This window comes from Alnus glutinosa, chromosome 12 (assembly GCF_958979055.1).
Source record: "Alnus glutinosa chromosome 12, dhAlnGlut1.1, whole genome shotgun sequence".
In the NCBI taxonomy this organism is placed as follows: domain Eukaryota; kingdom Viridiplantae; phylum Streptophyta; class Magnoliopsida; order Fagales; family Betulaceae; genus Alnus; species Alnus glutinosa.
The window spans coordinates 16,592,437-16,620,131 of NC_084897.1; the positions used below are offsets into that span (position 1 = coordinate 16,592,437).

At 41.1% G+C, this 27,695-nt stretch overlaps 1 protein-coding gene across 1 annotated transcript; it reads right to left on the reverse strand.

The window, feature by feature from the left end:
- Positions 1 to 108: 108 nt before the first annotated feature.
- Positions 109 to 27,432, reverse strand: LOC133852400 (uncharacterized). The gene is made up of 10 exons (XM_062289152.1): positions 26,500 to 27,432; positions 26,116 to 26,421; positions 14,513 to 14,623; positions 14,140 to 14,230; positions 7,274 to 7,342; positions 6,818 to 6,895; positions 3,495 to 3,581; positions 1,716 to 1,766; positions 693 to 929; positions 109 to 613 (listed from the first exon to the last, which is right to left on the reverse strand). The coding sequence occupies exons 1-10, from the start codon at positions 26,592 to 26,594 to the stop codon at positions 479 to 481; spliced, it is 1,260 nt and encodes a 419-aa protein (XP_062145136.1). The 5' UTR covers positions 26,595 to 27,432; the 3' UTR covers positions 109 to 478.
- Positions 27,433 to 27,695: the final 263 nt, after the last annotated feature.

Consider the following 27,695-nt stretch of genomic DNA (forward strand, 5'->3'; position numbering starts at 1 on the left):
TCTATGACGTGACAGTAAAAAATACAATTAGATCCAAAATTCAATAATGATTCATTCAAAATTTAATGGTGATTTTTACGGCCACGTCAGAAAATGTGCACTTGGGAGTGAGAGTGTGTAACATTTCTCTTTCCGTTTCTCTATATTTCCTGAAAAAGACCAAAAATAAATAAATAAAGGGTAGCAGCTTCTTTCTGCCATAATTTGTGCATGATTCTGCTCGGTTATCAGTATTGTCGCAATTAATATAGTTGTCACCTTTTTGCTAGGCCACTCTGATACTCAAAACGCCTCAGTTGGGGCACATTGTACTCATGAATCAAAATCATCCATATAAAAAGGTACAATAAAACTCATAATAGGAGAGAAAAAAAAAAAAAAAAAAAAAAAAAAAAAAAAAAAAAAAAAAAAAAAAAAAAAAAAAAAAAGGCACGTAAGATGTAGAGTCAAAGATAAAGTTTACTCTCACACAAACTGATCAGACGTTTCCATCAAGGCCCCCAATTAAAGAATCCAAAAGGCAGGACCTTTCCGGGCACATCTTACTCAGCATACTCTTCAGATTTCCTGCTGTAAGCTTCTCTTGGAGTTCAGACTGAAACTCAGGGATTTGCTGAAGCACAGAAAGGAAATCTAAGCACCCCACCAACGTTACAAAATGGGATATTAAAAAGAACAAAAAATGCTATTACCTTCGTCAACCACAATATGTAAGTAGCAGACAACCTGGCTTGTGCTTGGAAATCGTCGAAGTCATTGTTCAGAACAGTTGAGCAGGAGTCCAGGAGACGTAACTCATTATCAACAAAGGAACCAAAGCCATTACTGATGCTGATTTTTTGCTCAGAATGGCTGGATTCATTACAGAGATCAGTCGCAAATTGCTTCATCCAACACAAAGAAAGGAAGCGGCGATGAAGCCATAGTGCCTGTTTAAAAAGAAATCCAAAGGATTAAAACTCCTAGTAATAGAAAGATTAATGGAATGCCCAGGAAAAAAAAATGGAAAACTATAAAAAATCAGCCTCTTGCACTGATGGAACCAAAAAAAATTAGACTCAATGAAATCATGAAGAAAGGTATTGCTATAAGAGAGGCTAATGATGCTAACTGATGGGACGGCAAAAAGGATGTTTATAGCGAGTTTAGGCAATCAATTCCTGGATGACAGGATCTAGGAAAATATAACACTGGAATACATAGAATGCCAGTTTTTTTTTTTTTCACTTTCAAAAGTTCCAGTATCTACAGTTTATCAATGTTTCGAATGCTGCGATCCTATAAAAATTACTGACATGAAAAATTCAAGTTCATTTTTCAGAACTATGTGCTATTCCCAGGCACAACCGGAGCAATTTTAGAGCTCAGAACAACCAAAGGTTCTCACATATAGAGTCTCTCAATTACTAACCAACTCTTCACCATGTGCCACTGTATTCAGTCCAAAAAAAAGTAAATACTGAAACTGTTTCCCTTTAATACAAATTGAAGGAGTGAAAAGAGGGAAAGGGAGGCTGATAAACAGCATAGATAGTAGTAGAAGAATGACATTATAAATAGGGAAGTGAGAAAAAGTGATTTCAGATGCGATGCGATAGAATGAATGAAAAGGGTACAAGCGGCAGACCCTGATTAGTTGAAAAAGATCCATAAAACCAATAACAATTTCATTGGGATTAAGGCTTAGCTGAGGTGATTTGAGTCATGGGCCTTACCTCTCTTCCTATGTAACGCTTTATCAACATTTCATTCCAATCGAGCTCCTCCTGCCATACCAACAATGTCCGGACGATAAATAACTTGGTATAAATAGTCAACACATTATAAAAATAGTTTAAATATACAAGTCACAAACTTAATGTAACTGCAGTAGTGACTAGAAAGCAGTCACATAATCGACAGAGAATTTTATTTTGAGCATGAAAGGATTTTCCATTAAAGTGACTCAGTGCTTATCACTGCATTTGAATAACCCAGCTCCATTTTTGATTCATGTATTGTGTAACACATGCAATCTCCCATAAGCAATGCACTACTTTTTTGAGATAAATGATTCAATAATGGCATCATAATTCGTCTTAGTATATTTAAACCCACAAACCATACAATTGAAAGAAGTTGAACCTACAATTTTGATTCCTAAAGCCAACACCTCAGTCAACCGCTTTACTAGCCAAAATTCTCGCTCCTAGCTTTCAAAAAAGCCAATTCAATGCTTGTCTAGAATGTCATTATTAAATTCCACAACATACGCAAGCCCCATTCTTTTACAACCATTTCCAACTTGTCCTAGAAAAAGAATCCGCAGACCAAGCAGATGTTGAATCAAATCTCTCAAACCAATTAAAAAGGTTGAAGGTCACATGCGTCAGACATGAAAAACTATAGAAATAGAATGCCATTATTTCATGGGCTCATGAAGAATAGGCACCAAGCAGAAGTGGCATTTGAGATAGGTAATAGCATACATTAGGCTATTTTTTTTTACTATTTTCTGTTGCTTTACTATTTTCGTAATAGAACAGATGTTGGAACTCCACAGCTTATTTGTAAACTTTCTTGTTCAGTCAAACTTCATGGTTACAACCTACCTAGAGCATACACTGTTCCTCCACAGATACAATTTTGTTTTAGTTGATTAAAATAACATTGTAAAGCTCGTTTAGCCTTTCCTAGAACAATTCATGTGTGCGCTATCTTGACAATTCGGAAACAGACTAAAACATTCACATATATATCATGTCTACAAATGTGAAATTTCATGTCTTTAATTTTTTTTTTCCCACCAAAAGCACTCCATATGCTGTCATAAAATGACTCCAGAATCTGTACCTATGAAACATAAGCCCACTGGTTGGAGCTTGATCAAATGACTAATCTTAATTTTCTTTATTTTCTGAGACCATTCCATCTGCACATTTTTAATCAAACAACTATCAATTCTATGTGTGTGAGAGAGAGAGAGAGAGAGAGATTAAGGCTGCCAGTAGTTTGAACAACTTCTTTTGACTACAGTGTAAGAGATGCAATTAAGCAAAGAGTTCAAAAGGTTGAAATTGAGAAAAGGAGAATTGCTCCTAGTTATTTTTCCATACAACTACAATGTTAATAAGGAAACAATACATCCAGCTATGGAAATTACAATAAGTGCAAATTACAAAAATCACGAGATAATGCTAACAATAATATCACCATCAAATCTTTGTATAATGCAGAGGATCGAGACTTGACTTCCATAATATCAACACAAAAATCATAAAATTAATATGTGGAATTTAAAGAAGAGATGTGAGATCTATGGTTTAAATTGACGTGTGGAGAAAGAGAAATGACTGAATAGTGAAGTATTATGAAACTTCATTTAAAGATATTCGTAAGGCATAGGTTAACAACACAAACACAGACAATATATGAACATAGAGAGCAAATTTGCTTGTAGAAAATGACTACAAATTTGAAATGGTTATTGCATAGACATTATAGAAGATTTTTACCTTCCATACTTTATAAATTTCAGCGTAATCAGAGGATGCATTTTCTTGTTTACAGGATGAGTCTTTCAAAATCCTGAGCATTAGCCGCTGCAAATTGATAGCAATCAAAATGTGGTAAATATGGAAATCTCCAGCACATCACAATAATCACGTAACTGTTTCGAGTGCCTTGCTCCAGAAAAAGATAATTAAAGCACATGAATGACTCTCTCAATCTCTTTCCCGGGGGTTATGATTAGTATCCCTGCCCAATCTTGTGCTTTTATGACTCCAGGAACAAAAAAATAAGAACAGCCATAATTATAATACTATTCCTTCCACTCTAAAAGTATCCATTTTATCGACTACACTAACTGGGCATGCAATTGTATCAACAACGTCATTTTTGGTTGATTAAGAACATCATCTTTCAGGCAGTGATGCATTTTTAGAAAAAGTAAGTTGTTGCACAAGATTCAAAGATTCAAAGTCCAGTTGCCACAAGCATAGACATGTTATTTTTGTGAATCGCTCTTCAACCAGGTAAGCAACATGATAATTTATAAACTAAAAGAAATATTGGGGAAATGTAACGACCCATAAAAGCATGGTCAGGGAAGGATGGATGGACAAAGCCCTGTGGTTGTTCCATGTAAACTTCTTCAGCAAGGACCCCATGTAGGAAGGCATTTGATACATCCATTTGCTTAATTGGCCAGTCAAATTGAACTGCAAGAGCTAGGATTAGCCAGATAGTTGCAGTTTTGATGACAGGACTAAATGTCTCATAAAAGTCAACACCACATATGTGCTATCACTCTAAAAGGGCTAGTCAATTTTAGAGCTTCTCTAGAATTACTTATAAAGCTCAGTTTCACTTAATAAATAAGCAATGTTGGGCTTAACACCCATGTGAGCTGCTCATTATTTCAATATGGGACTGGGGTATTACAAGAAAGGTAGGGGTTGTTGCCGCTGGACAGAGACAGAAGCAGAAGCCGAGTCCATTAGAGCCTATCTGTATCAAGGGCGTCGATTGAAAGAGGAGGGAAGACAAACTAAATGCTAATGCAAAAAATAGAAAAAGTCGTGCAATGACATTTTTTTTTAATGACGAGAAGCCCCTCCAAGGCAGGGCCACTTCATGTACCAATTCCTATCAAGTAAACTTTGGACCCATGTAAAACGCCCCCTCCACACGGATTGGATAATACTCTAGCTTCGCCAGTGGACTGTCCCCAATGAATTGTTTGCACACAAGGATATTCGAATCTTAGACCTCATGAGACTACTACAAAGACCAAGGCTCTTACCACTTTTTTTTTAAAAGTAATAGAAGTTTTATTAAAGAAAGCGTAAGGCGCCCCTAAGTAAACCAGGAGTATACACAAAAACAACCAAACTAGCCCACAAAAAGAAACCAACAAACCCACAAGGACCTAAAACCATCAACCCACATGGATCACATAACGCTACAGCACGTGAGTCTTGCCTTTCCCTCACCGGGAGGACGCGCTTGCATCGTCGTAGTTAATGGAGCGTTTCAGATTCAACAGCTCCCTCCGACCTTTGGTCTTTAGACGTGCAACCTTTACTTCCCAAAGAACATCCTCTTCAATGGCATCCAAAATCGCCAAGGACAGATTCTCGCCCTCATCACCATCCAACACCAAATCCAAGGGCATGTCAAGAGGATAAACACCCAAAGGGTGAGGGGAGTCTCCATCCTCCCCAACCCAAACCTTGCCGCCCTGATCCCACACAACAATTTCTCCATACGGACCAAAACCTACTGGCTACTTTCGAGATTGGATTAAACTATTCAAACTGACATCCACACCCTTTTCAACGGTTGGAGTAACGCAACCACCCAAAAGGGAATGAACCCCTTCCTGTAATAGATTTATTATCTGTTTAGGAATTTAGGGTTTATATTTCAGAATTGTAAAATGAAATTGGAATGGGATTGAATTGATGATGAACTGAGGAAGGTAATGGAAGAAGAGATAGGTGATGAAGCTGGAAATGAAATTAACACTGAATCAATGAAAAATTACAGATATGGCAACTTCGAGGGTGCCTACCTCCGTGAGCATTTCGAGGAGCTCTCCCTCCATTTAGTCTTAAGACTTGATACCAATTTTCATGCCTAAAACATTTAACCAGTCTTGTTTATATAGACCCACCTAAAGGCCACTAAACTAATAGGCCACTAACTAATAAGGCCAAGGCCCATTAACTACTATATCCGTTACACTTCCACCCCATCTTTAGGCGAGAGATGAGGAGCTACCCCAAGAGCGCTTGGGAGAAGAAAGTGCTAGACGGAGGAGACTTACCAACAACTCCCCTTACCACTTGAGCCAAGCCCTTGGGATTTGTGCAATGACACATTGCTACTTAAAATAAAGTATATCCCAGTTCTAGGCATGATTTACTTTTATCTTTTTTTCTTGGGATAAATCCAAAATCAACCCTTGTGATTGGCCTAAATTACAAATCGCTCTCTATCGTATTAAAGTGAATTCAGAGGTTCCTGGGATATGTCAAAAAAACAATTTAGTCCCTGGAGTAAAATTCCATTAAGACATTTGATAGATTCTGTTAGGTGCCACGTCAACACCAATCAAATGACGACACGTCGCTTTTAATAAAAAAAAAATTAAAATATAAATATATAAAACTGAAAAACTAATTCCTTTTTTTTTAAATAAAAAAAAAAGAAAAAGAAAAAGAAAAAGAAAAAAAACGAAAGAAAAAAAGAAAGGGGTGGCTCGAAGCCACCCCTAGATCTAGCTGGGGGTGGCCCCGCCCACTGGGTGGTCGTGCGCCACCCCAGAAGTGGGGTTGGCCCCCTAGATCAGCTAGGGGCGGCTCACAAGCCACCCCCAGCCAGATCTGGGGGTGGCCTTCCACCCCCACCTCTGGGGGTGGCTGCCCAATTGGCAGCCATCCCTTTCTTTTTTAAAAAAAATTAAATAAAAAATAAAATAGTTTTTTAGTTTTTTTAAAAGAAAGTTTTATATATTTATATTTTTTATTAAGAGGGACACGTGTTGTCATTTTTCTAGCGCTGACATGGCACCTAGAGGAATCCATCCATGTTTTAACGGAATTTGACTTCAGGGAATAAATTGTTTTTTGGCATATCCCAGTGACTTCTGAATTCACTTTAATACGACAAAGAGCTATTTATAAATTTATGACAATCACATGGACTAATTTTGCATTTATCCATTTGTTCCTTTTTCTTTTTGCCTTTATCTTGGGGGGATTCTTTTCATGGTGCGGGGGGACAAACTTATGTCATAGTGTCAAGTTCAAATGCACAAAAGAATACTCACTCTGCGATAATGGAAGCAACAATTATCTGCAACGTGCAACTCCGCCCAATTTCTGGATTTCTTTAACTCATGTAGCACCTGCGATGGAGATCCATATAGTTGATGAGAACGATATGGGGGAACTCAGAATTATACTTCCTAAGATTATTTTCTCTCTCAGAACAAGAAATTTATCCAGGAAAAAAAAAAAGTTATTTAATGTGAGAAAGTCTTATAAAACTGAAGCATTTGTGAGAAAGTCTTATAAAACTGAAGCATTTACCCTATTTTAGAATCAAAGGCTAACAGACAAATATCAGTTATCTGGTTTACCATTTATTTTGTATTTAGGTGAATGCAATTGATGTGGAATCAGTATTGCAGCACTCTTAGAGAACTCGTGCAATCAGATTAATCTGAGAATCTAGCATGTTCTTATTGTCATGCAGGAAGCTATCAAGCAACTGTTGAACTAACCTCTTCTCTTGTCATGTAGGAAACGAGCCAGCATCGGTGATTCCATGCACGGTAGTTCATTTTTGATCTCTGCAAAGAAAAGAGAGTCAACTTAGACAATGCTACTTTTCTACCTGGCACATTCTCTGTCAACATCCTAGTATGGTGGATATGTCAAAGTAATATGGTGTGCAAAAAGTCATTAGTTAAACCATCAATATATATGGACAATTGCAGAAAGCAAAAGAAATTTTGTCACTGTTTTTTTATTGGTAATTTTATATACGCACACAATGGATCTTATATCCACAACCTGACCCCACATCTTGTTCTTATGGAGGAAAGAAGTGTTGTTTGAACCCAAATTCATTGGCAATATATTCTTATAAACAAAGGGTCAAAAAATCCAATTAAAGAAGTCAATTAGGAAGACTACATACTATGATTGACCATCTTATAATTAATATCATTAATTCAATACTTATTAATTGACCATCTTATACAATGTAGTCTTGTTCTTAGTTGGGTCCTTTTGTAGTTTGTTTTTGGTTTTTTCGTTTTCTGGGGCCTTGGTGTTGTGGGTTTTTTTGGGTTAGTTTTGGTTGTTCCTGTGTATTTAGGGGCGCCTTACACTTTTTTTAATAAAGTTTTCTTACTTATAAAAAAAAAAATTAATATTCTTAGAAATTTTGTTTGCTTTTCCCCTTGATGAGGAGCATATTCAGGAGGATAAGTTTGTGGGTTGTGAGCCTTAGGGGCGCAGGGGTTGGTTTGTTTTGTGGGAGGTTGTTTGGGACGGGTCGGTGTTGAGGCATTTGTTTCTTGTATACTCCGTGTACTAGAGGCGCCTTACATTGTTATTTATACAATATGCACTTATCAAAAAAAAAAAAAAAAATATATATATATATATATATATATATATATATATATATATATATATATATATATATATATTCTTAGAAACCAAGTTTGTTATACATTTTTTTTTTATAAGTGCATCTTATTAGAAAGCGTAAAGGGACACAACCCAAGAATACTAGGAAGTATACAAGAGTGAGTCCAAATTAGGTAGAAAAGAAGAACACGAATCCATAAATTCTAAGAAACTAGAAAAATGAGAATTGTTGTAAGCCGCCACCCAAACATAAAGAGATTTGAACATAATAGCTTTTGACTCTAACACCGATCTCTCACAATCTTCGAAGCTCCAAGCATTATGCTTTCTCTAAATACACCACACTAAGCACAGAGGAGCCAACTTCCAGGTTTCTAAATTGCAACAGCTTCCAAATTGACCTCTCCAGCTAGCCAACAACTCCACCACCCGCTGGGGTATTACCCATTCTAATCCAAAAAGACGGTAAATCGAAACCCACAAAGCTCTAGCCACTACACAATGGAGCAAAAGATGATCTATGATAAAATAAAAAATAAAAAATAAAAGAAAAAAAGATCTAACCTCGAATGTTCCCCTTTGGAAGGGATCCAACAGATTTTATCCTCGCCACCTCGTCTTAACTTGAGAGAGTACAAAAGAATAAAAAACGAAGTTCTGCCTTGGGTCCTCATGTTTCGCTTGAGATGGGCTCGCCAGAAGGGAGGATTCTTCCAATCACTTCTCTAGAAGAACCCACGTCCAAGCCTCTGATTCAGTACAAGCGCAGAGGGAGGAAGCCGAAGTCGGCGGTGGGTCAAGGAGAACAAGAAGATATGGGCTTTCTCAGGCGGGGGTTTATCAAGTCGAGCTCGTCCTCTATTCCTCTAGCAGATCATGGTGTCTCAGGAAGGGGTTGTTGTAGTCGAGCTCGTCCTCTCAACTCTGCGGGTGGTCCCCAATTTCTCTCTCCATTGGAGTGGTCTATGTTTTGCTCTTCGATGGGGTTCGGGACTAAGGAGCAAGAGGCGGAAACTAGGCCCTGCCTTTCTGCACTTGATGAGGAGAATAGGCGGTTGGATAGGATTGAGGGTTGTGAGCTTTAGGGGCTTAGGGGTTGGGTTATTTTGTGGGTTGTGCTTGGGTCGGGTCAGTGTTGAGGCTGTTGCTTCTTGTATACTCCATGTGTACTAAGGGCGCCTTATGCTGTTTTTTAATAAAATTTGCACTTATAAAAAAAAATAAAGTGACCAGCTCCACCTCCCAATCATGCACTGGTCTAATAAATAAAAAAAATCCACTGAAGAGTATCATCAGAAAATTGTACATAATCTGCCACAAAAGCCTCCTTATAGCGAGTGATGGTAAACAAGTCCAGAAAAGCTACCTTTAAAGTCTTGTCCCCACACTACAGATCATGTCAACACCTGAACTTGGACCCACCTCCAATCTCATATCTGACAAATCTAGAGAAACTCCCCCCACCTCCTAATGTTTTTCCATACCCCAACCCCAAATTACCCAACAACCTCTTTGGAATACCACGCTTCCCACATGCTGTCATATTTAACTACGATCACCGATCTCCACAAGGCCTCCCTCAGAACACCATAACCATTTTCCAAGAGAGCTTGGTTAAGGAGAATCAGGTTTTCTAACCCCCCCCCCCCCCCCCCCACAAAAAAAAAACCACCTAAGGAAAACGGCATACAAGTCTTATACCAACTGACTAGATGGAATTTAAACTCATCACCGACTCCACCCATTAAAAATCCCGCTGAAGTTTCTCAATATGATTGGCAACACCAACAGGGATGAGGAAAAGGGACATATAATAGGTAGGCAAATTGAAGAGAATGCTCTTAATTAGTGTCAAACTACTACCCTTGGACAAATAAAGCATCTTCCAACCCACCAAACGGTGTTTCATATTCTCAATGATATCATCCCATATCGATTTAGCCTTATACGAAGCCCTCAACAGAAGGCCCAATACTTCATAGACAAAGAGGACACTCCACAACCAAGAATATGAGCCAAACCACCAATATCGCACACCAACTTAGAACTATAAGAAGAGACAACACAGATGACAGAGACGATCTCGATCTACCTCACAAAAGATCAAAGTATTGTCCACAAATAAACGATGAGACACAAGGAGCTCATCATTATTCCTTGACCCCACCGAAAAACCTAATAAGAGCCCCCTATCCACAGTGGCGAACAACATTCTACTCAAAGCCTCCGTGACAACAACAAACAACAGAGGGGGTAAAGGATCCCTGTCTCAGGCCACAAGAGCTATTAAAGAAACTGGCGGGAGATCCATTGATCAAAACAGAGGAGCGCACCACAAAAATCCAATAAGCTATCCATTCGCGACATTTCTCCCCCAAAACCACATCTCCTCAACAAATACAACAAGAAACCCCAATTAACATGGTCATACGCCTTCTCTAAGTCCAATTTACAGAGCACACCATGATCCTTTGATCTGATACAACTGTCAAGGCATTCATTGGCAACAAGGACTAAGTCTAACATCTGTATGAAAGCATTATGTGACCTGGAAATAACCTTATCCAACACTATTTTTCAGTTTGATAGCTAGGACTTATGAGATGATTTTATACACGCCACCCACAAGACTAATGGGTCAAAAATTCTTAATATCCACAGCCCCAACTTTCTTGGGATAAGGGAAATAAAAGTGACATTAAAGCTCCTTTCAAATTTACCTCGAGCATGACACTAGTGAAAAACATTCACGATATCTTCTTTAAGAACTTCCCAACAAGACTAGAAGAAAGCCAGAAAAAAACCATCAAGGCTCGGGGCCTTATCACCATTCAGAGCTTTCACCACCTCAAAGACCTCACTCTCTTCAAAAGCTCTATCCATCCACATAGCCTCCTCAACACCGATAGAATTAAAATGAAGACCATCCAATTTGGGCCGCCAACTAAATTATTTTGAATAAAGGCTAGTGTAAAACTACACAATATGATCCCTAATTTTTGAAGAATTTGAAGAAATGGAGCCATTAACAACAAAGGAATCAACCGTGTTGTTTCTTCTGTTTGAATTAGCCACCCAATGAAAAAAAAAAATTTGTACTCTTATCTCCCCTCTCTCAACCAAAGAGCCATTGATTTTTGCCTCCAACTCACTTCTTCGTAAAGAGTAGTCATCTTCTGTTGACGATAATTATGTGACAATATTTAGCTTAGATGCTCTGGTTAAAATATATGTATTTGATAATGTTAGTTTACAAAAAAGAAAAAAAAAAATAGCCAAATTCTACTGCTATTATGTTAGTAAGGCATAGTAGTAGTGTTCAAATTATGTCCAAAGTGCAATATAATTTATGGGTGTTACAATCGCCCTCTAAAACTTTCATAAGCATCAAACTGAGGATCTCCATAACCATAATAAGTAGAGCCAAATCAAACAAATGAGTAACTAAGACCATCCCAATTCACATGGCTATATGTCTTTTGAATATCTAGTTTACAAATAATTTTTTTTTTTTTATAGGTAAAAAAAAAAAGTTCATTAGCAAAAAGAATCCCTGATTTTGCTGTTAAGACATTCATTAGCAAAATGAATGGGATGCAAAATCTTTCTCCTTCAAATCTTGTATATTTTGTAACTTTTTAGATTTTCGACACTATTAGGATGGTTGCATCTCTTGTATGCTTTTTGTGTATGAGGGTTTTGCCTCTTCTTCTAATAAATTATGAATCTTAAAAAAAAAAAATTAAAAAATAAAATAAAATAAATCTTTCGCCCTTCGCAAAAGTGTTCTGGTGTTCTAACACTTACTTTCCTAACACAGTTTTTTAATCTATTAGCCAGAACCTTCACCTAGATCTTATATATATTTCCTATAAATAGAATGGCTGAGAATCCCTCGTGCTTTTGGCTGCCGTTTCTTTGGCAGAAGAGTATAAAAGAAGCATCAAAAGACTTCTCAAAGCTTCAAGAATCATGAAACTCCTGAAAAAGATCCAGAATATCCTTCTCCACAACTCCCTAACAATCTTAAGAAAATGCCATAATAAACTCACCTGAACCTGGAGCTTTAGGCCCCGTTTGGTAACTCTCTTCCCTCAAGTATGAGGGGATTTTTTTTTTTTGAGTTGTTGTAAAAAGTGATTGATGTGATATAAAGTAGAAAGAATTTATATCAAAAAGTGGAAGAAAAAAAATTGTATTAGAGTGGGTTTTTTTTATTTAAATAGTAATAAAAAATTGTTGATGTGATATAAAAAGTGGAAAAAATTAAGAATGTTTTGAAGTTAATGTTTTTTTGAGAGAAGTGAAAAGAATGGAAGGGGAAGGGGAAGGGGAAGGGAAGGGGGTTGCCAAATGGGGCCTTATTCTCCCTCAAATCATTAGAGCCCCCACAACTTCCACCCTATCAAAGCTCCTCTCTCACCAACACCTATCTACGGTGTCAATGGAAAGAGACTGTAAAACATCTACCCCTGGGCCCACTCTATCAATTCTCCATAAAGACTGCTATAGAACCCCAAAATTTAGTCCTTCACCACCTGTTCTGCTCTAAAAAGTGGTGTCCTCAATCTGTATATTGCCAATACAATTTGCCCTTCGGTGAGAATTCACTAAACAATGGAAGAATCTAGTATTACTGTCTCCAACCATACAGCCCTTGATTTCTAATTCAAAGAGATCTATCCCATTTTTTAAAGCCTTTCCAATTCTGTCTTTAGCTCTTCTTCTTTGTTCTATCACCCTGAGATTAACCTTCATTTTCTTATTTCACGTTAAACTCAAAACTCACGCCATTAGCCTTTTCTTAGTTAACCCCTATATCCCAAAAGACTTGTTTATTCCACACCTTTGACGACTCCTTTAAACCTTTTAACTTTCTAGCACAAATAAAGCAGCAACAACCATGAAAATCATACCCATTCCACCATAGTTATGTGAAGGCCTTTGCACAAAGATCGTACTGCAACCAGATGTTTGAAATCTCCAATTAAAAAATGTATTACACTTATATTGCACTGGAAGTCTTGTAGATTTGAACTCTTTTTTTCATTGCTCCAATATGATGCACTACATAATCACACAATATTATTGCCATCATATAAACTCAGCACGGGGGCTTCCACCTTCATATCCAGGATACCACTTTTAAAGAGAGAGGCGATAATCCTTATCATGTAAAATCCTTAATGAAAAAGCTCTTTTTTTAGTAAAAAAAAAAAGGGAACAAAATTTAGGAAAAAAGAGATTGAGGAACCAACTTTTACTTGTCTCATTCTCAATAGCAAATACAACCTTTCCGATCTCATTTTCAATAGCAAATACAACCTTAACATTACAATCTGTCATGAACGGAGATTGAAAATACTAGATCATCCGCCAGCTGCAGTGCTGTTTGTCATATCTGACTGACAGCCACAAAGATAGTGGCAAGGTGGCAGCATTTATGATGTGCAAGGTTGGTTTGGTTATATTTTGCGGCAACCTAAAGAATAAAAACCAAACGAGAGAAAAGGAAAGAACAAAAAAAAAAAAGAACTATTTGTTTCAGTTCTCGTGTTTATTTTTTTTTTAGAAAAGTTCTCGTGTTTATGAGCACACAAGAAACTCACCAACAGGGAAAAAAAAAAAAAAAAAAAACTTCTTAATAGTTTCACCTCCAATTAGATATACCTTCTCATCTGTCACTAGATTTAGCAGAACTTAAGAAGACACAATTAAGCTGGATCTCAGTGGCCAGGAAAAGACGCATGAATTCTATTTCCATCCAAGTCCTAAGTATGTCTTATGTATTTTCTAGGCGAACTTGATATTATTCTAATCCAAAAAAAAAAAAAGAAATTGGACTTCTGTGTGTTGTTTGATCTAGGCAAGGGTAAGAGAAAGAACAAGTGAACACAACAAATACGAGAATGGAGTATTTCAATAATGAAAAGTAAATATGAACCTTAGTAATTTAAAAAAGTATGCAGTTCCTGGACTGAATTTAAACCTCGGCTATTTTTTCCACCAACTCAGATTCTTTCCTCACAATCTCCTGTCGAGTTGAACACTTTCCAGTGACTGACTTGATCACCCACCGCCTGCATAATTGATAATGTGCATAAGAATGAGTATAATTGCTTAAAGCCACAATAGGGAGGTGGAAAAGTAAATAAATATTAGACAGGAATGCGAGTAACAATTGAAATTTTATCCAGGTCAACCACATAAACAAGAAATGATAAATATCAATCAAGGAGCCAATGAAAGAACAAAAAGAAAGATTTCATCAAGTCAATAATGCTATTCCTTAATGCTACACAAACCTACTGGTATCAATATTGTGCTTCATAAAAATAATAAAACCATTAAAACTATGTTACCTATGGCTCCAAGCATGGTCACTTTTGGGTGAATATGAAAGAACAAGTTCTGACAACAGAAGTTCATCCATGAATTTTGAGAGGTGCTGCTTCTTAGACACAACAAGCTTCCTGCATGATGCATATGAGACCGGAATAGGTGTAAGGATCAAAAATGGCAGCAATACAAAAGTTCTTCAATGTATTCATGCCAAAAGAAATAAAATGAAGGGGAAACTACACTTATCACCCTCAATCTACCAAGCAATTTGCAATGTTCCTCCAATCTACCAATTTTGTTAATGTACCCTACCAATCTACCATTATGGTTGCAATGTCCCCCTTCATTTAAATTTTCTGTTAAACCCTAATGGAGGGAGGGTATAATGGACATTTTGCGTGAAAAGTTAAATAAATAAAAAATCAGAAGAAAAAAAAAACGAAAAAAAATGCCCAAAATTCTAAAAAAAAAAAGAAGCAAAAAAAAAATCAGGGAAAAAATAGAGACCAAAGAAAGAAAAAAAACTCAAAAAAACTTAGAAAAAAAAAAAAACCTACAACTGACCCATAACCATCCGTGGGTCTGCGCAGATCCAACGTTCTTGTTATCTTACTTAAATAGAAATTGTTAACAAGGTCGAACATTACAACCCCAATAGTAGATTGATAGGGTACATTAACAAAATTGATAGATTGAGAGGACATTCCAAATTTTTATTTTTGATAAATAATAAATCAATCTCATTGAAAGCGTAAGGCGCCCCTTAGTACATTGGGAGTATACAAAAGAAACACCTAAGTAAAAAGAGAAAAATGATCTTTTAGGGTGGTTTGGGGATAACAAATTTGCAATTTTTTTTTTTTTTTTTTTTAGAAGTAACATCAATTCATTAATAAAGCACAGAGGAGCACAACCCTAATACATAGGAAGTATACAAGAGTACCCTAATAGGAACAAAAAGAAAATAAATTTAAAAAATCTGCCTAAGTAAAAACACTCAAGCTATGATGAGCCGCTATCCAAATAACATTTTAAGCAAACCCTTCCGTAGCTCCAACATCAATGTCTCTACATCTTTAAAAGGCCATGCATTCCACTCCTACCAAATACACCACATTAAACCCAACGAAACTAACCGCCAAACTTCCTTAGTTGGACCATACCCAAACGGCGCATCCCAACTAGTCAACAATTCCAGCACTCGTCGTGGCATAACCCACTCTACCTCAAATAAAGTAAGAATGTAACTCCATAGATTGCGAGCAACTTCGCAATGAAGTAGCAAATGTTCAATGGACTCCCCACTCTTTTTACACATACAACACCACTCAATCACCACGACACTCCTCTTTTGCAAATTGTCATGCGTCAAAATTTTACCTAAAGTTGTTGTCCATACAAGAAAGCCACCGTTGCTGGAGCCTTAACACGCCAGATACTCTTCCAAGGAAATGAAGGTTCATTTTTCCTATTTAACACTTCATAATAACACTTCACTTCAAATAGACCCCTTTTGTGAATGTTTAATCGCGCTCTCCTAAGTAAATGGTTGTGGCAATATAGGACTGAAAGAGATGCATGGTGGAAGGTTGTGGTGGCTCTTGTGAGGGATGGCTCCAGGATCAGCTTTTGGCATAATTTGTGGTGTGGAGACACGGCCCTCAAGGTAGCTTTCCCAACCCTTTTTGATATTGCTCGAGCGCAGGGCGCCTCTATTGCGGACAACTTAGAGTTTTTGGGCAGTGCCAACCAATGGAACGTGAGCTTTTTTAGAGAGGCACACGATTGGGAGGTGGATGCTTTTGCTTCTTTTTCCAGGCGCTGCATTCAGTTAGAGTGGTTAGAAACAGCAGATAAGTTGTGGTGGGTCCCCTCCAAAAAATGTTTGTTTAAGGTCAGGTCCTTTTTTTTTTATATATAAGTAAGAAACCAATCTCATTAAAAAAGCGTAAGGCGTCCCTTAGTACACTGGGAGTATACAAAGGAAACACCGAATTAGATAGAGAAAAGCGAGCGAGAAAGTCAGCAAGAGTAAAAAATAAAGGGTGGACATAAGTCGTAGTCCAAAAGTACAAAGGTAGAACGAGGATAGAATCTCTTCTAAAGTACTTTCCAAATCCTCAAAGCTCCTATTGTTTCTTTCCCTCCATAAGCACCAAAAGAGGCAAATAGGTGTCATTTTCCATACCGCAGCACTCATTGGCCTTTCAGAGGACCACTAACAAGGAAGCAAGTCGATAACCCGTCTGGGCATAACCTCAAAACATCCCGAAACGACTGAAGAGAGAACTCCACAAAGCAGAAGCCTTGCAGTGGAGAAGAAGATGATCCACGGACTCCCCAGTCTTCTTACACATATAGCATCTGTTTATCACGATAACATGCCCCTTCTTAAGGTTGTCCCGGGTAAAGATCTTGCCAAGAGCTGCGGACCACACAAAAAAGGTAGCCCTTAAGGGAGCTTGAGTGGGCCAAACGCTTCTCCAGGGAAAGCGACTACTCCCAAAGCAAACTGGGGATTGAAAGAAGGACTTGACCTTCAACAAACCTTTTTTGGAGGAGACCCACCACAACTTATCTTCGATGCCTCTGCTCACTTTGACCGAGTGCAACGCCTAAAACAAAATCATCCACCTCCCAATCGTGAGCCTCCCTAGTGAAGCCCACGTTCCATCGGTTGGAATCGCCCAAAAATCCAAATTATCCACAACAGAGGCGTCCTTTACACGGGCAATACCAAATAAAGCTGGAAAGGCTGTTTTAAGAGCCGTGTCCCCACACCACAAATCATGTCAAAAGCTGATCTTGGAACCATCCCCCACAACAAATCTAGTGAATCTTGAGAAAGAATCCCAACCTTTTCTATGTTCTTCCACCCCCCCACCCCAAAGACCCTTGTTGGCTTGAGAGAGCACCACCTGCCCCATAGCCTGTCGTATTTAGAATCCACCACGACTCTCCGCCACGCATCTCTCTCAAATCCAAAACGACATAGCCATTTGCCTAGCAAGGAGCGATTGAACGCCCTCAAATTTTTGATCCCTAGCCCTCCCTCAGAGATCGGAGAGCAGACCTTGTCCTAGCTATCACGAGAAACACTGCCATTGCAAGCGTCATAGTTGATGGAGCTGGACAAACCATTAATTTCTCACTCCTTTTTTTCCCACTTTTGAATAGGAGCCTACACCCTGAGCTTCATTACTTGCTATAATATCTATAAACAGAGTTGAAAGTCTTCCTTCAAAACCATCGCATGAAAGGCCCACAAAGAGACTAAATTCCTCTAGCAACTGCAAAACCCAATCTGAAGATCGTGCCCCAACCTTCGCTTAAACTTAGCTGGTGAGCAGCAAGCCAATGGGGAGGGTTCCGCCTCTGCGAATAACTCCATCTCTAAGCGACCTACCACAGAGAGGGGGGGAGAGACTACTGGAGGGGGGGCAGGAGAGAACACAACCAAAGATGAGGATTCAGACCTCAACGCAGTTGCAGACGAAGGAAGGAGGTAGCCCCAACCCTCACCCACCACAGGGAGCGGAACAGAGGGGAGAGCCAAGGAGCCCACCGGGAAGATCCTGGAATGCTAGAGAATGCAAAGGCAACTCTGCTGGTTCATCGGAGGGCCCATTGGGAAGGAGAGACTGCTCGCTCGCCAAAGAAGTCCCCCCCCCCCCTCTCTGAAAAGAGGGAAATCACTGGAGACACAGAGGTCTTCCCCTTTAAGGGATCCAAGGCCGCTGGGAGCGGAGAAGTTGGGACGCCAGAAGCGAAAGCGGAGAAGTGACTGGGTGACACAGTCGCTAGCGATTGAGGCGTGGTGGGAACACAAACAGCAAGGGGCAGCAGACCCGCATCTAAGCCAGGTGAAAACGCCTCCACAGAAGAAGTTGAGGCACCTGGGTCGCTGGGCTGACCCACGCCTAAGCCCAAAGAAAACTCCTGAGTAAAGGAATTCGAAATGGGCTGGGGTTCATAAACGCCCCAAGAAGCCTCCTTCGAATGGGGGCCCGAGACGACCTTGGGCCAGTTTACGATGAAGACAATGGGGGCTTTCCCTTTTGGGACACGAGCTGGCACTGAAGAGATTGGGGCCAATGGAAAACCTAAAGTCTTTTTGGATTTGGGCCAAGGATCTCTGAATCCCAAGGAAGCAGGCTCTTTTGGGACACGGGTTCTGGGCTTGGGCCCAGAAGCAAAAGCCTTACTGGAAGGTTTAGGCCCGCTACCCAACGGTCCACCCTCAAACAAAGCTAAACCCGATAGACAAAACACAATTTCCTCTTGAAGCCTCACTAACGTCTTTCTCAAGTTGTGTAAATCAAAACTTTCACCAAAATGGGTCTTCCGTTCTGCAACCCCTATGTCTATGACAGTCGTCGCCCTTCCCAACATAGTAGAAGAAATAGAGGGCTGAGGACCACAGTGCAACGCCGGAGCTTCCTTCGCCAGAATTGCCTTCACCGGAGCTGCTGCCTTCGTCATGGCTGTCTTCGTCAAAGAACGATGACATAAGCGAAGGAGCCTTCGCCTGGGCACAAAAACCCATCACCGAAACCTTTGCCTGGGCATGAAAGCCCTTCGCTGGAGCAAAAGTGGCCATCGTCGTAGTAGTCTGGGCCGTCTTCGTCCCTGCTACCTTAGAAGCTTCCAACCACCTTGGCACCCTTGCTAACGACAGAGTTGAAGGACCAAAAGGCTCCTCCAGCGCCGGCAGAGTCAATGCCAAAACCTCTGCAAAGCTCTTCCTAGTCTTCGTTTTTGTCACTACTTATGGGTCTTTCAGCACGAAGGTGGTTGTCGTCTAAACAGAGCTCCAACCCAAAATGCTCCCAACCATCACCATATCTCCCTTTCGGCACTAATATGGAACCGCTTCTTCTCCTACCTTTGTATTCTTCTACTACCAGAAAATAGTCATGCATGTTGGAGCATTGTTGCGCAAGGATCCAGGGGAAGGCAGATAGGGATTGATTCCAGAACACTCTTGAGTCTTGTACCGCTACTAGCTCATCATAGGACTTGATCAACCAAGTTGCCTCATCTTTGTCCAGGAGGATGGACCTCGTCACTCCTTTGCACTTTTCAAGAATCCTAATTCCTGTTGAGCCACCCACCACCGACAAGTCAAATTCCTTAGACTCAACAGACCACCAACACAAGGAACTCACCATTCCTTAGACTATGCGTTCTGTGAGGCATGAACCATTCTATGAGGACATTGCAAATTGAGGAGAAAGTGTCATGAAAAGTGCATTACAATGAACCTGGAATAGTGCAGGAGTGGGTATTCCGAAATCAACTTCTTTTGTGAGGCATGAACTGTTCTGTGAGGACATTGCAAACATAGCAGATAAGTTGAGGACATTGCAAATTGCTTGGTAGATTGAGAAGGTTGTTTAATTTCCCTAAAATAAAACATGCACCTTCAAACACAGTTTAATGTGAGGCATGAACCATTCTGTGACCAGTCAATCCAAATTTATGGTTGTAACACGTTACATTACTGAGTCTAAAGCCATGTGACACTAGACCTTCTATTCTACTATTTTATGATGTCAATCAGCAGCATATGTCAAAGCCTTGAAAGGGGTGTACACTAGTACGTGGAATGTATACAAGAAAACCACTTAAGCTGATGAAAAACCAGTCTGCCGTTTGCACATTATATGATCTTGACAATGATAGACGAATACAATGATAAGAACCCAAAATTGGGAACTCAAAAGGACTTGTTATTGATAATTCTCTTCATAACCAATCGTAGATTAAGGTTACACTTATAGGCTAACTTATTTGGGTAAACAAGGAAAGGAAATAACATTACAAGGAAAGGAAATAAACTTATTGTCTTGCCATACTAAAAGTAGGTTGAAGGGGGAAATAGCCGTTGGAGGCTGGACAGGATTGGCGCCAGCTGCTACTTCCCTTATTGGACAGCCGCCTGCATTGGTGAAACCCTAATTGATAATCTGGAACCCTAATTGACAGTATCCGTTACTTGCCAAATATAGTTCCTATCATTCCCGCCTTAAAATCAACCTTGTCATCAAGGTTGAAAATTAGGAAACCGTTCTTGGATGGAATGAGCCTCCTCCCACGTGGCATCTTCTGGGGGTAAACTGGTCCATTGGACTAGGATCTGAGTGATAGTACGACCACGCTTGCGGACTTGGCGTCGGTCGAGGATGCGATAGGGCGATACCTACAATGTCCCCTGGTCATCGAAGGTGGGCAAGGCTTGAGCTGGAACGTTGGTGCGACCTATGACTTTCTTGAGACATGGAACACGGGGTGGACAGCCGAGCCTGGGGGAAGTTCCAGGCGATAAGCAACCTTGCCGACGCAGTTGAGGATGCGGAAAGGGCCATAAAACCGAGGGGCCAGCTTCATGGATCGGCGGGTGGCGATTGAGCTTTGGCGATATGGCTGGAGGCGGAGGAACACCATGTCACCTTCGGCAAATTCTCATTCCATTCGGTGTTGATCCGCTTCCTGTTTCATGCGGTTTTGAGCTTCGGTGAGGTGCTGCTTGAGAGCTCGAAGGATGTTGTCCCGAGATGTTAAGGCATCGTCCACTTGGGCCACCGTGGTGGTGCCGGCCTCATAGCCCACCATGTTCAGAGGAGGTCGCCCGAAAACAGCCTCGAGTGGTGTCATCTTCGTCGCCGTGTGATAGGAGGTATTGTACCAATATTCTGCCCATGACAGCCACTGGACCCACTGCTTGGGCTGCGTACTAACAAAGCATCGCAAGTAGGTTTCAAGGCAACGATTTACTACCTCTGTTTGCCCATCGGTTTGGGGGTGGTAACCGGAACTGAGTTTCAGCTTAGTACCCTGCAAGTGGAAGAGTTCCTGCCAGAATTTGCTAGTGAATATTCGGTCACGGTCGGATACGATTGATTTTGGAAGTCCATGGAGTTTGATGATGTTATCCATGAAAGCTCGTGCCACGGATGTCGCCGTATAAGGGTGCTTAAGGGCCACGAAGTGGGCTGCCTTAGAGAGTCAATCAACGACCACCATGATCACGGTATAACCGCGGGAGTTGGGAAGAGCATCAATGAAATCCATGGATAGTTCCGACCAGATGTGATCCGGCACGGGTAGCGGCTACAGCAGCCCGGCTGGGGACAGGGTCTCGTACTCGTGTCGTTGGCATACTTCACACTCCGCAATGTATGTGCGGATGTCTGGTCGCATATGGGGCCAATAGAAAAGTTTGTTAACTCGCTGCACTGCTTTTAAGTAGCCGGAATGGCCCGCGGCGGGGCTAGCATGGAGCTCATCGAGGATAACAGTTCACCAAGGAGACTCCGGGCTAATGACGAGACGGTGATCATACTGCAACAGTCCATCCTACACCGAATAGTGTTTGGCGAGAAAGTGGTCGTGCTGCAACTTACCGATCTTGGCTTGTATCCAAGGATCTTGCTTCAATTCTGCCTTCATACGGTCCAGCCAGTCCAAGTGTACGTATGAGATGGCTGATAGAGAGGCCATTTCCTCCTGCTGTCAGGATAAGGCATCCGCGACCTGATTTTCGATCCCCCTTTTGTACGAGATGATGTAGTCATACCCAAAGAGCTTTGTGAGCCATTTTTGCTGCGCTGGGGTAGAGGCATGAGCATCCAAAAAATGCTTGAGACTTTGGTGATCGGTCTTGATAACGAAATGTCGACCAACAAGATAAGTACGCCATTTAGTGACCGCATGGATGATGGCCGTCATTTCCTTCTCGTAGGTGGAGAGCCCGAGATGGCGAGGTGCCAAGGCCTTACTTGTGAAAGCAATGGGTCGGTCGGACTGCATCAGCACCGCACCAATGCCTTTACCACAGGCATCACTTTCGATCACGAACGGCTTGGAGAAATCCAGTAGGGTAAGGACGGGAGTGGTGGTCATAGCCTCCTTGAGGCTGTTGAAAGCTTCTTCGGCTCCTGAGTTCCACACAAAATTGCCCTTTTTTAGTAAGGCGTTGAGAGGCCTGCAAATTTTTCCATAATCTCGAACAAACTTCTGGTAGTAGCTTGTGAGGCCGAGAAAACCTCGCAATCCCGTGATAGTTTTTGGGATGGACCAGTCGAGCATTCTATTGATTTTTGCGGGATCGGCAGCAACTCCCTCTTTGGAGATAATATGGCCGAGGTACTCCACATGTTCTACCCCAAACGAGCATTTGGATCGTTTGACGAAGAGTTGGTGTTTCTAAAGTTGTAATAGCATGGTCTCGAGATGATGAAGATGGGCCTCCAAAGTAGGGATGTAAACTAGTATATCATCCAGAAAAACCAAAATGAATTTACGCAAGAAAGGGGCGAAATACCTTGTTCATCACATGTTGGAAGGTGGATGGTGCGTTGGTAAGACCAAAGGGCATGACCAAAAACTCGTACTGACCATCATGTGTTCGAAAGGCTGTTTTCAGGATATCCGTTTCGTGCACTCGAATATGATGGTAACCGGAGCGTAGGTCGAGTTTAGAAAAATAACATGCACCATGCAATTCATCTAGAAGCTCGTCGATCACCGGAATGGGAAACTTATCTTTGACGGTGATCTGGTTGAATGCCCAGTAGTCGACACACATTCGCCAAGTTCCGTCCTTCTTGCGCACAAGTAAGACCGGAGAAGAGTAGGGGCTGTGGCTTGGTCGAATTAGCCCGATTTAGTGTAGTGCCTTGACTGTCCGTTCAATCTCATCTTTCTGAATTTGGGCATATCGGTAGGGACGTACGTTGGTAGGAGCACTGTCCGGTAACAATGGGATTTGATGATCATGTGAACGTTGTGGAGGCAGCGCCGTGGGCTCAGCAAACAGGTGGCTAAATCGATCTAGGAGCTGGTGCAACTGGGGTAGGCTGGCTGGTTTGAGGCGGTGATCGACACAAGTTCGTTGTCCTGGACCCATCGCGGTTGGATCAGCAAGCTGCTCATCGGGCTCTCCTTTTTCCATACTTGCTCCATACAACGAATTCCTACCCCATGGACGGGCTGGCTCCTGTTGCCCATGATTTTGTACCGTTGGTTTGCCACTGTGAACACCATGCTTAGTTCCGAAAAGTCCCAGAGAATGGGGCCCAAGGTGCGAAGCCATTGAGCGCCCAACACCATGTCACAACCTCCAACCGGCAAGATGTAGAAATCAGCCAAAAAAAACAACTATTGTAATTGCACCAGCACAACTGGACAACACCCAGTGCTCCTCAATCTGCCTCCATCTGCAATCCGGACCTCCAGCACCGCATCAACATCAATCTGGCAGAGGAGGCGTCGCATCACCCGTGGGTGCAGGAAATTGTGTATGCTTCCGGAGTTGACTAGTGCCGTGAGTGGTTGTCGCTTGATGTACAGCGTGACCCGCATGGTTTGTGGGGTTGCTTCTCCTGCCAGGGCAGCAACTGATATCTCCAATACCTCGGATGGTTCAGCATCCTCAAACACGTCGTCTACATCCTCTGCCGTCGTCTCATCACCCTCGATGAGAGATAAAGTTTTCTATTTGCACCTGTGACCAGCTTCCCAACGTTCATCACAATTGTAGCACAGGTTCTTGCGTCGTCTTTTGGCGGCTTCAGCAGGGGTCAGTCACTTGACCGGAGGAATTTTCTGTGCTGCTGGAACCACAGAACTGGCGATGGGCTTGATGGAATTTTTGGGTTGTGGCTTGCGGGTCTGTCTTTCCTCTTGTAATCGGGTGAGGCCGATGGTCGAGGAGAGGGAAGTGGGTCTAAACATCTTGGCGTTCAGACGGATTTCTTCCTTTAGCCCACCGATAAAACAGTTGATTAGGAACTGCTCGCTCAAACCCGAGACCTGAGTGGCTAGCTTCTCAAACTCGGTTTGGTATTCCCAGATACTGCCTACCTGATGCAATTTCGCCAGAGCTTCCGCGGAGTCGTCATACTCCGTTGGTCCGAATCGGGTTAAAAGGGCCTGGGAGAATTCTGGCCACGTCGCCATGGGATTAGCCGCCATCGCCCATCGATACCACTGAAGGGCGTCTCCTTCCAAATGAAAGGAAGCAATCTGAATCTGTTGGGTAGCTTGGGTTTGGTGGTATTCAAAGAATTGCTCTGCCCTGTAGAGCCATCCCGACAGATCGCCGCCATCGAATCAAGGGAAGTCGAGGCGTAAGGCCCGAGTGAGGATGGAGTTGTCACCACGTCACTGGTTGTGGTTATGCCCGGTACCAGAATCGCCTTCTGGTGCATGGTTGTGTGGAGGAGGCGGTGGAGCACCACCGTGGACACCCCCATTAGTTCGGCCGTTGCTGGATTCGGCTTCCATTCGTTGCACACTGGTGGACAGCCTATCGTACTTCGGATGGAGGGCGGCCATGGCTTCCGTCATCTCTTTCATGTGCTACTTCGATCGCTCCATGAAACGAGTGAGATGATCTAGATCCATTCTCTACTGTTTCTGCTTGCGTGTATGGACCATACACTGGATCGGAATTGCTCTGATACCAAAATGATAAGAACCCAAAATTGGGAACTCAAAAGGACTTGTTATTGATAATTCTCTTCATAACCAAGCGTAGATTAAGGTTACACTTATAGGCTAACTTATTTGGGTAAACAAGGAAAGGAAATAACATTACAAGGAAAGGAAATAAACTTATTGTCTTGCCATACTGAAAGTAGGTTGAAGGGGAAAATAGCCGTTGGAGGCTAGACAGGATTGGCGCCAGCTACTACTTCCCTTATTGGACAGCCGCCTGCATTGGTGAAACCCTAATTGATAATCTGGAACCCTAATTGACAGTAGCCGTTACTTGCCAAATATAGTTGCTATCATACAAGTTTCTGCATCTTGAATAGCTAGAAACTCGAAAAGTCAGGGCGTAACCATACGAATTATGATCGATGCACTTATTAAAGAACCTGGAATTCACTTAACTCAAATTGAAACGAAAAATGCCAGTATGCTTTTAATTGAAGAAGTACCAATCAGCATTGTGTAAATTTTGAGTAAAAACCACACACACACAAAAAAACAACAACAACACAAGGTTGTATAATATCAAGTTTAAGTTAGAATATTTGTTGCTACCTCACTAGCTCGGAAACTCCTGCAATATTTGTGAAATAGGCTAATAGCGATGATTTTCTAATACAATTTGATAAAAATCCCAAGGAATTGTCACTTCCAAATATAAATGTTTTGAAAATTTGAGCATTGCCTCTTGAAGTACAAGCCAAGGCTACCTAAAAACTATTGAACAGAATTACCTAAACACAAAAATTGTTTCTATTATTGTATAACAAACCTTAGATAGATTTCACCCTTAAAACGCAACTTGCAAGGAGAGGGTGCCTGAAAGCTTATATACACATGGTTAAGATTGCGCTTAACCAACGTGAAACATTTAGGATCGTAACATTTCACTACGCTTCCAAATCCAACCTCCATGACGGCCCACTCTATCAATACTGACCACATGATAGTCATTTTTGTTTTGGTGACTTCATTCATCTATCAGTATTCAATAACTTAATACTATACTCATATATAATATTAAGACATCTTAACCTAACCAAAATGGGACATTTTGGATTTGGGATTGTAACATATTGTGACTAATTTTAACTGTGTAGCAAAGTAGTGTCTAGAGAAAGACCTGGAATTCCAGGCAGTGCCGAAATCGGAGCTGAGCAATAATAGAGCCCTACTATGCATCATCACTTCAATCTCCACTCTGTCATCAGATACGACATCATCACCGAGTCTGTTATACTCTCCTACTGCGGCCATAAACGCATGCTTAGCTGCATTGTACAAGGGCAAAAGAACCTGCGTCGAGACGCCAAGCTTGTTATCTCTGCTCCAAAAGGTTGCACCATCTGAAGACGGATTAGCAACATCATCGCCTGCCTCTTCAGTTAGCTTCGCAAATTGGGACGGGTGTATAAAACCCACTTCATCACTGCACACAAAAACATATATAGGAATTATATATATAGACATACAAAAAGAGATGAAAATCGTAGCTACATGAACTTACATAAGAGGGTTTGATACAAGAATCTGTTCGAATTGGTGCAAGAGATCCACGGATTTTGATTCTGAATACGATTCTTTTTCTTCTCCTTCTTTCATGATTTTTTTGTTTGGCTTGGTTGCTTATGCTGTATAACGGTGTGGAGGAGGGTTTCGAGAGGAATCTGATTTCTGTTTGGCTGAGGAGAAAGTGTCAGGAAAAGTGCAGGAGTTGTTCTATGCAGTAGCGTCACGCGGGAAATCAGATATTTGCCGCTTGCGGCTTGTATTTAAAGCCGGGGGCGTTACAATGGGGAACGATTTTTGGGCGGCAACGGCTTCAACGGCGGCATCACCACCCCCTATCGCCGCAAACCTCGCACTGGCGACCCCTTTGATGCCGTTCTCGAGTCCTCCTAACTTTGGTTTTATTCTGCAATTTCAGTTGTTGGTTTTGGAGTTTTGAAGTGATGTGGGATTTTGGCTCCCAATTGTGGTTCAAAAGATTGTTGGTTTGGTTTTCATTTTCATTAGGTGGGTTTGATTTTTGGGGCTCGGTGGTTCTGTGTGGTTGTTCAACGGTGTTGGGGTTTTGATTTTCTGGCAACCGAAGGTGGAGGAGTCGTTGATTTTGATTGTTGAAAATTTCCGGTGGGTGAGTTTTGAGTGTGAGGTTTTGATTTTTGGGTGAGGGTGATCGAAATTTTAGAGGAATTTATAGGGTGATTCGGTTGGTTTCAATGGCAGAACATGGGTGTTTTGGGGTGATTCACGATGGTTGATTGTGAAAGTTTTTCTTTGTGTGTTTTGGTGACCGAAAGATGTGAGAGAACCTCACTGAGGAGTTTCTGTGTTTTTCGTGTGGTACGGAGAGGTTTTTCGGTTGGCTGGATTTTGTTCTCGACAGAAATTTCCCTACAAGGTTGTCGGAACTCTTTAGTATGCAATTTTTAAAAAAGTGGCATGTGTTCTTGGTAAATGAAAAGAATCCCCATTTATCTATATAAAAGAAAAGAATCCCCATTTGGTGATCCCTTCTCCTTTTCCTTTTTTTTTATCTATATAAAAGAAAAGAATCCCCATTTGGTGATCCCTTCTCCTTTTCCTTTTTTTTTATCTATATAAAAGAAAAGAATCCCCATTTGGTGATCCCTTCTCCTTTTCCTTTTTTTTTTTTTTTTTTTCATTAGTGGCCCAAAGTTACATATGAAATCACCATAT

What these genes read in the sequence shown, in the direction of transcription:
- LOC133852400 (XM_062289152.1), bottom strand. Translation starts at nt 26,594, where the DNA reads ATGAAAGAAGGAGAAGAAAAAGAATCGTATTCAGAATCAAAATCCGTG. An exon ending in GACCATGCTTGGAGCCATAG is followed by an intron (nt 14,231 to 14,512) that starts GTAACATAGTTT and finishes TCAATTATGCAG; the next exon opens with GCGGTGGGTGATCAAGTCAG. An exon ending in TGGTGGAAAAAATAGCCGAG is followed by an intron (nt 7,343 to 14,139) that starts GTTTAAATTCAG and finishes TTTTCTTTGCAG; the next exon opens with AGATCAAAAATGAACTACCG.